The 14030-nt window shown below is 35.9% G+C and overlaps 1 protein-coding gene across 2 annotated transcripts; it reads left to right on the top strand.

The window, feature by feature from the left end:
* The first annotated feature begins 401 nt into the window (after window positions 1-401).
* Window positions 402-9583, top strand: LOC111624431 (PR domain zinc finger protein 8-like). 2 transcript variants are annotated; one of them, XM_023367263.1, is made up of 5 exons: window positions 402-514; window positions 1583-1841; window positions 7734-7896; window positions 8029-8242; window positions 8585-9583. In XM_023367263.1, exons 3-5 carry the CDS (start codon window positions 7741-7743, stop codon window positions 9463-9465), a joined length of 1251 nt encoding a protein of 416 aa, XP_023223031.1. In that variant the 5' UTR covers window positions 402-514; window positions 1583-1841; window positions 7734-7740; the 3' UTR covers window positions 9466-9583. The 2 variants fall into 2 exon arrangements, with proteins under 2 accessions (XP_023223031.1, XP_023223032.1); XM_023367264.1 differs by lacking the exons at window positions 402-514; window positions 1583-1841 and adding an exon at window positions 5324-5363.
* The last annotated feature ends 4447 nt before the right edge of the window (window positions 9584-14030 follow it).

The raw sequence follows: 14030 nt of genomic DNA, 5'->3' as shown, positions 1-14030 counted from the left end.
TGTTTTTTTTTTTTTTTAATGTCGTTCTTCTATCATCCGCGGGTTGCGGTCTCACCATCTGTCTATCAGTTGCATGGTCACTAGAAGCAGGATGTTGACTATCTTCAAACGTTATGAGGCTTGATACTCGCGCTCGTAAGCTCTTATCTGAAACCCTAGAACGCATTGTTTCGCCTTAAATGGTTCTTGTCGTCAGCTTCTTTGCCCCTCACCGAATATCTTTCCTCCATTCATACTTTTATGTGTCCCCTGTTCGGGGGGGGAGTATCGATCGTTCTCCACACACACGCACACACTCACACACACACACACACCGGAGACAATATTTTAGAAGTTTTATGATAGAAGAGCAGAGAAAGTTTTGATAAGAATAACGTTCTTTTTAAGGTCTGCCAGTCAAGAGAGTGCGATAGAGGCTAGGCTATTTTCTTGATGTCCTAACACATTCTACAGTCCGGGCGACAAAGTCCATTTACTTTTGACATTAGCGGAATGGTTGTATGGAACCGACAAGGTAAATAAATTATGTCTTTTTGGCTCTCTTTTGAATAGGAAAATATGCTGTTTTATAGAGGTTTTTTTTCCCCCATTTTCTAAACAAAGGAGTAGAGGAGTCTAAGGAGATGATAATCTCTCCTTATTGGCTTTTGTTTAAGTCAATTGTCATAACTTAATCGATGCACTTTACAATAATAATATGTCTCGTACACGCGTTTTAATGGAGAAAAATGATAAAAATTCGTAAGTTTAAACGTTATAAGAAATGAAAATACGTAAAATTTAATAGAATATATATATATATATATATATATTTTTTTTTTTTCTTAGAAAGAAAATAATAATTTTTATGATCTTAGAAGAGTTTGATCGCGTTAGAAAACGTCTTTGGACATCTTTCCATTACTTGGCCGGACATTTTCCAAACCTCAATATTTCTGTAATATAAATGTTGATACGGCAATTTCCAAAGGATGGGATCAACGGCCCTCGGGCTGTTAGACATATGGGATAGACCGTGTGCGACCACAAGATACAGAATTACATCGACACAGACTGGCGACTGTGATAGGAGGAAATTGATGGGGATTCGTCTTTTGCACTTATAGGGACTTTTTCTTATAGCCTTGAGCCTTTTTTTTTGAATGTTTGTAGAACTGTTGCCTTAGGAGCTAATAATGGGACACACATTTCCGTTGATCTTTCTGACTCGCTTTATTTTTTATTTTTTCAAACTTATTTTTGAAGCTCCGTCAGCAAAAAGTTACAAATGCAGTTTAGAAAATATGCAACTCTATGATAAAGTGAATAAGAGATTTCTCCTAGCTTCGAGGTAATTGAGACTGTTCCAACTGAATAAAAATGTTATTATAGGAATAAAATATAAATTTATCAATTTTTAATATTTAAAATATAAAAAAAAAACATTGCCTGAGGAATATTAAATATATATATATATTTTTAAATATATTCCGAAATATTTAATTATCTATTTATTAATGTTAAATAAAGAAAGGTATTTTATTTTTTCCTTAAGAAAATAAAGAAAAATTGTTGAGAACTCTTTCTAAGTTTTGTCTTTCAGTGAAGCCAAGAGACAGTTGCAAGACTCCCACATCTTGCTTGACACAGTCCGCTGTCAGGAGAACGAAAGGCGGACGACAACCAACCAATCACTATCCAACGACGTCTGACAACTGCAACATTACTGGAGGTTCACTCTGTTCTCTAATGAATCCGGTCCTGACTGCAGCACGTCAGTCGGCTCGCTAGAATGGATGTGGATGAAACGTTCTCTTGGCTTATTACACGTGCTTTCTGTCTAGTTATTCGGGGTTGAACAGGTAAGTTTCGATAATATTCTACACTTTTGTAAACTTATATAACTTCTCTTTCTCGTATTTTTATAAGCGGTGACTCCTGTAAAGCGTGCTTCACCCGCGGGCTTCGTAGTTATGCAGGGAAGCATCCTTACTCTTTTTTTCTTGTAAATTATGCGATTTTAATTAAAATTAAATAGATTTTTTTGGGAAATGATTTAATTAATTGTTTAAATTTATAGAATCGGAGTAATTTTTCTAATGATTGTCGCGTATTTTTCTTTAATTATGAGATTTTCTTCACTGAGGAGAAAAATAACGCCTTGAACTTCTTAAGTACAACAGATGTTACGATTTTCCGACTTCTCATCCACACGACAGATTTCGTAAATTGGCAAGCAGGTGTTTGATGACGTCAGCGAAAATAGAGTGGAGAGATCATAGGGAGAGAGAGCTCTTGTCATCGCTAAGTGTCCTGCGACCCTTGACATCTGTCGATCCCTGATCTTCAATTATATCTTGACAATCACAAGATCTGTACTTTACTGATGATTAACGCTTTGGGATATATTTTAAAAGGGAAAAAAAATACAGCGCGTAAAGGGTAGGAACTTTGAAAAGCTTTAAATGTCTCAATTTAGTTTTATTTTAAGCAGTTTTTTAGGCTAAAACTACCGAATACCTATCCAGTTTTTTTTTCTTTTTTTACCTGTAGAATTAAAGCTTTACAAAATAAGATTTTTACACGTCGAGAGAGCATTACAGGGATTAATTTTCAATCGCCGTGCACTGTCAATCTCATTACTGCCATCTTCTATACAGTGGGAGCGACAAACAGAGGGAGAAGTTCTATCGCTTATAATTGACGGAGTGGGGACGTCCCGTCTGCCATAGACACCTTTTTTTTGGAGGGGAGTGGGAGGTTTGGATGTAAAGTGCTTTTCGCTGCTGCTTGCCACAGATTGGATAAGACAGATGGTATGTTTGTTCTGCACACAGCTTGGTTGGCCGTGAATTATGGCTATCAGAGAAAATGGCCCGGAGACCGATCGTAAATTAGGGCTTCGCAACATTGTCGCTACTTTCAAATCGTCTCCTGCGTCATTTCATCACGTTATTGGTGGGGATTCTTATATTAAACCAAGGGTAGATAGTCCGGACTTATGGACAGTAGTTGTTGATGGTCCTAGTAAGAAAGAATGCCGTAACGACGTCGTTATGTGAATCTGTGTTTGGATGCGGTTTTCTCCTATTTCCACAATAGGAAAATGCTCGAAAAGTTTACTTTTCGACCGGGATTTTGTTCAAATTTTATACCGGATTCTCGCTTAAAACAATAACAAGATATTTGATTAATAATTAGATTAAAGTTAACAGAAAAAGCGATAGAAACCTTAACGCTTTTTTTTTTCTATTTCATTTTCTGCAATAATTTTATGCAGAAAACCATTTTTAAAACAAATTGAAAGACTAAAAAATGTATTAAAATTGCATATAATATTTAGTTTATTCGACGATATAACGGCTTAAAACACGCGAAGTAACTTTAACCGAGAAACAGGTATGGATAAAGATAAAATTATTCTTTAATTCATTATTAAAAGAGTTTCAACCAGACTGTAACAGAGACTGGCGTCAGTAACATTAAATCTGTCACAACACAAGAGAAACTTCTCAACAATGAAGCACGAGTCGTGTATTAACATGCAAATCACAGGCAAGAGGAGCGAATCGGCTTTTGCCTGCTATATATCATTTCCTTTCCATATGACAGCACTAGTGTCGTCACTACTAAGAAGCGAACGGTTTTTTTTTCCAACAGGGAGAAAGATGTTCGCAAATGGACGCAATTTGTGAATCACAGGAATTGGAAAACAATTTGAAATTCATATCTGACTGAGACATCATTTATCTGGCAGGGTGGGAGAGATCTTCTTTTCCAAGAATGAAAAATGGCGTTGGCTTTGCACAAAGCGTTATCTGAACTGCTAGTCTTCGATCATTCAATCGTACATTTATAATCGTAACATATAATCAAATTATTGTTGGCTTTGTTACATATTTTATGAGATTTTACTCTGCGGGGGTATACGCCAAATCAATGAAGGAATTTTTCCACTATTCCCTTTGCTCATCAATAACAACCCACTTACTAATGGGTTGCAGTCAGAGAACCATCAATTTTGTGAATTAAAACGGGATCAGAATTTTCCCTCCTTCTCTTTGGGATTGTCAGAGTCGACAACATATGCGACCGATGAATTATGGAAAGTCTACAAGAGCCGACTCGCTACACTTTGTTTCTTCCGGATCCGGAGACAGGTCGGTGACAGAAACTCTACTTATTTGAGAGATGTTTTCCATTAGGGACGTTTCTTTTGGCTCCACGGCCATTCCTCTCCTAATATATCTGCTTTTGAAGTGGATCAGATTCAGCAAGAAGCGGAGAAATGCAGTAAATCGCCTATACCACTCCTATCTATTGTTTAGGCCATCTCTGACTTAATTCAATTCAAATAGTAGATAAGGGACGAACAGCTAACATACTACATCATATAACTTCTTTTCTTTCTATATAACATTACCGAATAATGGATAAAATAAATAAACAGATATAACGCCATTTTATTTATAACTAACGCATTTAAACAGTATAAATTGTCGCCTAAATCTCTTCCATTTTTAACTTTAATTATCTTTCTTCTCTACAAAATCTTACAGTAAATAAATTTAATTTTTTTTTCTTTATAAATTTAAGGAAGTAAATACAATTAACCTCTATCATTCTCTTCCTAAACTACAGTCGTAAAATACTTAAATATTATTAAAGAATTATCATCTGTCCTAGTTAAGTTAGATCAGGTTTTTCAAGATGTTATTCTGGATTTTTTTTTTAACTGTTTAGTTGTTAGTTAATTGACGATGCGTAGCAATTAAATATCATTTCTACGTATACTTGACTAGCCCCAGGGAGAAACAGACTTCTAATTAACTTTAACTGTGTTAGTTTTTCTTTATATTTCTGTTGATTGATAAGGTTATAAACCTTTTAAACGATATAAAATCTTGAATTTTCACCGGAAAATTTTATATTTTTCTCGCTTTTCTTAACGTAGGATTGTATAGATATTCCAGGATACTTCTCACTCTAATTAATCATATTTTTTTGCATTTTTAGAAGATTTAAAACGGTAAATGATGTTATAATTCTTTAAAATATCGATAATAACTTCTCCTTCGTGTCGTAGAATCACGATATCTCGTCACGATGTGTGTCGCAACTAGTGTCGAGTCACGCCAACTTCATCCACCTATGCAGGTTTTAACGTAAAGTACAGCAAATTTTAGTAAGATTATATGCTTTAAATAATGTTTTTCTAAAATATTAAGAAATTATACATTTTTGGGGTCAAGTTTCTAAGCTTTAGATTATTTAGAAAAGTTTAAAAAAAGAATTATTTTCTTGCCACAGAAGGAGAGAGAGAGAGAGAGAGAGGAGAGAGGAGAGAAGAGGAGGAGCAGGAAGGAAGAGAAAGAGAGAGAGAGGTGATTTAAAAATAGAAAATTTAGGTATATTTCGAAATGATAATCTTTAATCTCTGTCTAAATCTCACCCCTACAAGCGATTAATCGCATAATTTAAAATATTGTATACTTCACTACTTTTAAAATTGTTTAATCTTCTTAAAATCTCCAACAAAATCTGGATTTTTTTTTTATGTATCAAAAGCATTCAAAAGAACTCACTCGAACTGAACAATCTGATAATATTAATCTACAGAGAATATATTTTTAAAGTAGCATTTAAGCTACATTTTCCAGAAAACTTAGTGAAATCCTTCTATTTTCTTTCTAATCTTTCAAATTCGAATTTTTTTTTTATTTAATTCATCCTCCTACCTTTTATAGGAGTATAGGATTAATGAAATTGCTCGACTCGAAACGTCTCTAAATAAAAATAATTAATGCAAAAAAAAAATACCTCGTTAAAACATTATTTAAATAGAAAAATACACAAGCTTACGTAGAGTAAGCTTGAGTTATCTTTGAAATATTATCATTTTATTATATATTTTTAAAATTTAATATATTTAATATATTTAGCACTTAATTTACCAGCGATTTACTTAAAACAAATCGTATATATTTATAAATTATTGTAAAACAAGTGTTTCTTCGAATCGTCATTTTATACTTTTACTACGTAAATTTCTTACAAAATGAGCATTCTTTGGTCTAAATCCTTTAATTATAATCGAGTTTAGATAATAAATTTTCTAATTTTTTGACTCAATGCAGGGTTAAAATATATACGAATTTAATTTCTTGTACAGCATCTTCGCTAGCTGGGGTTTGAAATGTATAAGATTTAGTCCACGACCTTTGCAACTTTTACACATGAATACACGTCCGGATCATTGTTCTCTCTCTCTTATCTTTTACATCTTCTTCATCATCAATCAACTAGAAAAATACGATTTTTATTATAATATTTCTTACTTTCCATTTCTCATCAGGCGACAAAAAAGTACGGATTTTGATACGTCTGGATGGGAGGATGCACGTTCTCCTCCCTACATCTTTAACATTGCAAAGTACCTTGAATAAGAAATATAAGAATTTGAATCTCCTGAGACAATTTAAATGAAATCTTTGGCCATTTTAGACCGGAGAGCAGATTTTTATCCTATTTTTTATATATTTTTTAACAGTATAAACACACAAAATAGAGTCGAATCTGACGAGTAATTTGTCTGAAAGCAGACTCGGGATGTAGGCGGAGTATTTTGATAACGGACTATGTGGTTCCAGCTGTCTGCTTCAGTTATTAATGGAGAGGAGAGAGAGTGACATTGGAGTAATAGACTGAAAACATTTCGTCCACACTCGGGTTTCCTCCGCATCCTTGGAAATATTAAACCTTTCCACTAGATTCCTGTTGACACAATCGGTGTTGTTTTATTTTCAAACGTAAACACAATCTTATTCATTCAATCTGCCCACAAGTCATCTAAGCGAGTACCAAGTTTCCAAACAACTTTGGAGATTATCATCCTGCTACGAGAAACCTTGTCGACATTTTGTAACTTTATAGGGCCAAATTATGTAATAGAAGGAAAGGAAAACGTCTCAGAATGTCTAATACCCCATTAAACAGTTAAATTACTTAATGTATTGCGATTTAAAATTCCTAAACATTCCTCAATGACGGAATGGTTTCGAAATTTAAAGTTCGATTGTAAATATTGATACGCTGTAACGTCTCGAACATTTCACTCCAGCGATTTTCTTAAAAACTTCTCGATATTTTTATAAATTTATATTTTAAAGTGTTTTTTATGATCAACACTCTTCTATTGCCTAATATCAAGTAGCCTTTGTTTAAAAAAATATAATTTTAAAACCCTATTTATATAGATAATTTCCCACAAGAATCCTTAAAATAAAAATAAAAAAAATTAAATTAAGGATGAGAAATTCTTTATTAAACATAACTTCATGGGGCCCAGGCACATTTTAATTAGTGGGGCCCCACGTACAGTGTTGATTTACGACGTTTTTGTTCAATGGATTTTTTTTTAGGGAAAAATTCTTTTTATAAAAGATCGGTTTGGGGCCTCCTGTTAGTTAGGGCCCCGGACAATTGTCTTTTATGCCCATAGGATAACGCACCACCGAACCAAAGTAAGATTTTCACGTACGCTTAGGGCACTTTATATTTTAACTCTGCAGCTTAGGGCCTAGTTTTAGGGCCTCCGCATTCGTTATTCGGCGGTTTAATTTAAGGGCCCGTTATATATATTACAGCTTAGAACCACAACGGGTGAATTTCATCTTCGCTAGCCTGCATTAAATTTACGATTAAAGAAAAGGCGAATTTTATTGATAATTAAAGAAATATTAATTTAAATTTAGGTACAAGATGGGCGAATCTTTTCCTAGTGTATTGACTCAGGAGCCTATTAGCAAGGGAACACTGTTAGGCCCTCTTTCGTTGTCTCCTACAAGCGTGGATCCACTCGCTCTTCTAGCATGGAGATGCCAAGATCAATTCCCTGATACTCGCCACGTGATTAAGGTGAGTAAATAAATTTTTCCATACATAAAGTTAAAAAAAAAAAAGAAAGAAAAAAGTGTCCGCATTTAACAGGTTGCCGAAATAACGATAAGTTTTCTTAAAGGCAAAGGATATTTTTGTTATCTGTTGAAGGTATATCCTAGAGACCAAGATAACGATTGGTTGGTTCATGTGCAATCCGCTCGAGACGGCGAAGAGCAAAATTTAGAAGTTATTGTCAAATCAGGACATTTATATTATCGTGCCATTCGAGATATTTCGGCAGAAGAGGAACTCTTTGTCTGGTTCGGAGAAGATTTAAATGACATTTTGCAACTTCCTATGATACCTTCGACTACGGTGGACGGTGAGTTTCATTAACTTCTAAGAAAATTACGATAGAAAACTTATTCAAAAGTACAGTAAAACCTGTGTAAACCGGAATCGATTCGACGGGTTTCCGTTTTAAACAGGTTTTTTTTCCTTTGTTTTACATAGAAAATTGCTCCGTTCGTTCCGAAGAATTGCTTTCTTCTTTAGACAGGTTTCTCTGTTTAATTCTGGTTCCGTTCTAGACAGGTTTTATTGTAATTTCAAAATTGAAGTGTACAAAAGTTGAAGAAAATAAAATATATTTATTTAATAATTGAATAAATTTATCTATGAACATTTCTTTCAGTCGAAGATCGTTTTTTTTTTTTCGTTACAGGTAACAAACGTTTTTACTGTATACTCTGCCAGAAATTATTTAAATACCCGAATTCTGTGATCTCCCATTTGCTTTATCGTTGCGAGAGACGTAACTTGCCACCCGTTATGGAAACGACAACAAAAACCAGAAGCAAAGTGAAAAGTTTCGATATAGCATCGTTAACAACAACCGAGAATGACGTTCGACCAGCTAAGAGACTTATGACAGATTCCTCAGCACCCATCAAGTATGACGATTGCCCTCAACAGATGGAAGTTTCATCCAATTCTTTTAAAATCCCCTCTCTGGGTACGGAATCTAATCTGAGTGCATTCAAGAAAGTGGATAAATCTCAATCGTTCTCCATTTTTCCCAGATTACCCAGCGATGTGTTACCGACTACCACTACCAACTACCCAATTCCACCCTATCCGGCACCCAATTCTCCTCAAGACAGTACCACACTGGTAACATCTCTGACCAGTGCTTTCGTACCGGCACATTTAGGTGAACCACTCGATAAAGTGAAAGTACGATACGAGAGTAGATCGTTGATACCCAATCCTTACAGTACCAGAAGTACCAGTTTGCATCTACCATACTCCAAACCGTTTCCTTCTCCGGTTGATAATTTCACTAATAAAACACTACCTTCGGCTTTACTTTCGTTCTTACCACCCTCACTGGCGGCTCTGACGCTTCCTGCCCAAAACTGGTGTGCCAAGTGTAATGCCAGTTTTAGGATGACCAGTGACCTTGTGTATCACATGAGGAGCCATCACAAAAGGGAAGCGGATGCCACTAAACAGAGAAGGGAGGAGAAATTAAAGTGTAATATCTGTAACGAAACTTTCCGCGAACGTCATCACCTTACTAGACACATGACGTCACACCAGTGACGGTAACTTTCGATTGGTTGATTTCAAAAATCGTAAGAGTGTTTTGTTTTCTCTGTTGTGTTGTGGCTTTGTACATAAAATAATAATAATAATAAAGAAAAAGAGAGTATTGTTGTGACCTGACCTTCTAGATTATTGCTATGTTTGTGCTGTCAGGTATGTTTTCGATAAAAATTTAAAATAAATCGAGATAAAACTTAAAATTATTATTTTATTTATGTTTTTATTAATCAGATTAAACCGAGTTTAGTACACTTTTTCCCTGTTAATTCGTTACAAAAAGCGTAAAAAAAAAAAGCTTTATAAAAAGCAATAATTATAAATAACACTTTCCTCCTGTATTTAGAGAAAACAAATATATGTGTGTGTGTGTGTGTCTGTGTTTAGAGGGGTGTTCGATGCCACACTTGCAGTGGATTAACCGAATCTGTATCTTACTGGCTCGTTATGGAATTCGTGGAAAGCTTTGTGGGGAGGGAAGCGAATCGTGCGAGTTGTACTTGTTTTTTCTCTATCCGGTGGTACTATTCTTGTTCGACCATCAAACGGTTGATCGGTTAATCTCCTATCTGGGGTGGTTTTTATTGTTTTTGTGGTTCTCACGTAAGTTGGTTTCGTCGTTTTCTCTCGAGAAGGCTTCGTAGTTCTGTCGTAAATGGGTCTCGTGGTTCTTTCGTAAGTGGGTTTTGTGGTTCTTTCGTAAGTGGGTCTCGTGGTTCTTTCGTAAGTGGGTCTCGTAGTTCTTTCGTAAGTGGGCTTTGTGGTTCTTTCGTAAGTTGGTTTTGTGGTTCTTTCGTAAGTGGGCCTTGTGGTTCTTTCGTAAGTTTGTGGTTCTTTCGTAAGTGGGCTTTGTGGTTCTTTCGTAAGTGGGTTTCGTCGTTTTCTTCCCTGGTTTTGTTGTTCTCTCGTAAGTCGTTTTAGTCGTTTTTCCACGCGTTGTCCTCTCGTAGGTTGGCTTTGTAGTTTTTTCTTGAAGTCTTGTTGTCCTTTCGTAAGATGGTTTCGTTGTCCTGTCGTAGATTGATCTTGTAGTTCTTTCGTAAGTGGATTTTGTTGTTTTCCCACGTAGTTTCGTTGTTCTTTCTCGTTGTCTCGTTGTTCTTTCGTAGCTCGGTTTTGTTGTTCTCTCATAGGTTGGCTTTGTAGTTTTTCCGCGAATCCTTGTTGTCCTTTCGGGAGTTGGTTTTGTTGTTCTCTCGTATGTCGGTTTTGTAGTTTTACCTCGAAATCTTGTTGTTCTTTCGTAAGTTGGCTTCGTTGTTCTCTCGTGGCTCGGTCTTGTAGTCCTTTCGTAAGTTGGCTTCGTTGTTCTCTCCTGTATCGGTCTTGTAGTCCTTTCGTAAGTTGGCTTCGTTGTTCTCTCACGGTCAGGCTTTGTAGTTCTTACTCGAGTTTTAGTCGTTCTTTCGTAAATGGGTTTTGTTGTCTTGTCATAAGTAGGTTTAGTAGTTTTTCCACGATGCTTTGTTGTCCTTTCGTAAGTTGGTTTTGTCGTTCTTTCACGAGATTTCGTTGTTCTTTCATAGGTCGGTTTTGTAGTTCTTCTACCCTGTGTCGTTCTATCGGTGTAAGATCGAGTCGTGAATCTGACTGGTCGAACAGGTTCGGAATGAAAAGCATGAAAAGCTTCATGAGGAGGAAATCTAATTGGAGGTTTAACAGATTCTTCTCTTCCCACGCTTGGCGATTTTTTTATTAATCGATGATCCGTGCCCGAACTAAATCTTGGTTTATCGACATTAATATGAGTTCCATCTATAAATTTATGATTTCCAGATGCGGAATTTCTTCTCCGAACGAGTCTTGAATCGTATAATTCGATATTTGGACGAGGATTTAGCGTAGAATTTTCAAGAAGAGTAGTTGAAGTAGTAGTATTTATTTTTACGCCGCTATGAGAATCCTCAAAAGGTGTTTTTTTAGATTTAATTTTAATTCGTCTTCTCCCAGAAGAAACTCTAGATCTTTGTCTTTTATTTCCTCTCCTACGATTCGGTTTTTGGGCTGAGATTTCAGAATCGTCTACGCTGTAATTGTTTATGGGAGATTCGGTATATCCGTCTGGAAATTTTGGTTTGTCATTTTCGTCGTAAATTGAAAACGTTTCGGAATTATTATTATTAAAGATATCGGTAAGATTTTCAGCTAAAGATGTTACATTTCGAGCATCTGAAGATTGAGCATTGACTGTTTCGTAGTGGAAATCGTGGAATGCTTTATGAGGAGGTATGCGAACTTTCTTCTTTAAAGGCTTTAATGTGGGCGATCTTCTAAGAGTAGAATCGATTAATCTATGTGAAGACGTGGGTCTTGGTTTTTGTGTTAATTTACGATGATCACCGTCCGGAAAACGTCCCGGTCTTGGAGTTTTTCTACGTGTTTGTGGTCTTTCCGACACGTCGCGATGGTTTCCATCGGGATATCTTGGTTTGGAGGTGTGTTTAGATGTAAAATCACGAGTTTTTACTGTCTGGAAATGAAAATCGTGGAAGGCTTTATGAGGAGGAATGCGAATTGAAGTAGGTTTTATAGTTGAATGGTCAATTTTACCATTTGTTGGTCTATGAGTCACTTTACTATGATCACCGTCAGGATATCGAGAAGGTATTACAGTGACTCTTTGTTTTTCTGTCGTCGCTTTAGTATTCCCTCCAGGTTGTCTCCTAGAAGTTGTTACAGGAGTTGGTGATGTTATTTTAAGTGTTTGATAATGGAAATCGTGAAAGGCTTTATGAGGAGGCAAGCGTCCAGGTTTATTAGTTGTATGACCAGCTCGTTCGCTAGGTGTAGGCCTTCGAGTTACTTTTCTAATATTCCCATCAGGAAATCGGGATGGATTCCTAGGCCTTGAAGTTCTGCGATGCTCGGGATGTGATGTTACGATACTTTGATCACCATCTGGATATCTTGGTTTAGAAGTAACTGAAGGGATGGAAGTAGATATTTGAACATCAGGGGGTTTGACTTTTTCATAATGGAAATCGTGGAATGCTTTATGAGGGGGTAGTCGCAGAGAAGAAGTCGATTTTCTAGTTACAGCATCAGTTGGTCTATGAGTGGATGGTCTTTGAGATACTTTATTTCTATCTCCATCTGGAAATCGAGATGGTATTTTGGATGTTACACGTACTCGTGGTCTTCCCGTTCTGGTACGATTTCTAATAGGTTTTCTCGATTCTTTATCGAGTTTAGGTGTAGATTTGGGTTGCTTAACGCTTACAGTTTCGTGATGAAAATCATGAAAGGCTTTATGAGACGGTAAACGAATGGTGGAAGGCGAAACGGTATTCCGTCTTCTTGAAGAATCTATTGAATCGTTAATTTGTTTAGGTTTTTCAATCGTTCTACCATTATCAGAATCGGAAAAGTGAGAAATTCCGTGTTTTGGAGTTATTTCGTAAGCCTCTGTTGTCACTCGATGATCGTGCCTGGGTCTTGAAGTAATCCTAGAAGTAGTAGGAGTCACACCAGGATGTTTGACGTTTATGGGTTGATAATGGAAATCGTGAAAAGCTTTGTGGGAAGGTAGACGTCCTTTCTGAGGATTTGTATTGGTAATTGTTGGATTTCTTGTAGAACTAGTACGTTCGTGCGATGTAGGCCTTGGCCTTTGATGTCTACGTTGATCATCATCGTGATTTTTTGAAGGTTTTTCCGGCACGCCAGTAATCTTACGAGTTACAGGAGTCGATTTCTTTCTTCCACGTCGATTTCCATTACGAATACGTAAAGGTTTACCAGATTTTCTTATCGGAATTATCCCAGATGTGGTAGGAATTCTACGATTTGGAGGACTCTTACTTACTTCTACAATTTTCGGCTGAATCGGCTCGTAATTAAATTCGTGAAAGGCTTTATGAGGTGGCAATCTGATTGTCTCTCTCTTCTTCCTATTTTCATTCGATGATCGATAAAATAAATCATGATAAAATTCCTTAAATTCAGCAGAATGTTCGGTCTCTGACGATGTTGCTACGTGAACGATATGGCCATTTACACATGAAAATTTAAAGTAGAAGATACTTTGAAAGATGAACAACGATGAAAGATGCAGCAGAAGATGCTGTAAGATACAAAGAATTTTTAGATAAATTATTATACATTCGAAACGTGCCATAAAACTAGAGCGGGGGTCCATCTTATCGGCGCATTTAACACGTTAATTATTTAAATAAATAAAAAAAACGCCCTTAATTCCAATCAAATTTTAAAAAAACCTTCATCGGAACTAAAGTTAAGAGTAGAAATTTAATTAAAAATACGACTCGCAGACCGAGAAAAACATTTAAGTTTCAATTATCGCATCGACAAAATGGTTTTTGCGGCTTCGTTAAGTTCTAAACATTTTTATTTCTTATTTTATCGGATAATTTTGACAAAAACCAGCTGGCCTGTCTCGCCTTTTTTTTTTTATGGCACAGAAAAGGATCTGGTTCGGTTATCAATTATCCAGATGATATCGAAGAAACATCTAACAGAACCTAACATAACTGCTCAAGGAATGAAAAAATTCCTATAAAACTATCCATAGAAAGAGTGAAAGGGGAGGAAAGAATATATATATA

Source organism: Centruroides sculpturatus, unplaced genomic scaffold (genome assembly GCF_000671375.1).
Source record: "Centruroides sculpturatus isolate CEXI.00-Female unplaced genomic scaffold, Cexi_2.0 scaffold397, whole genome shotgun sequence".
Taxonomy (NCBI): domain Eukaryota; kingdom Metazoa; phylum Arthropoda; class Arachnida; order Scorpiones; family Buthidae; genus Centruroides; species Centruroides sculpturatus.
The sequence above is the reverse complement of the archived record's forward strand: the minus strand, read 5'-3'. Positions and strand labels throughout refer to the sequence as shown.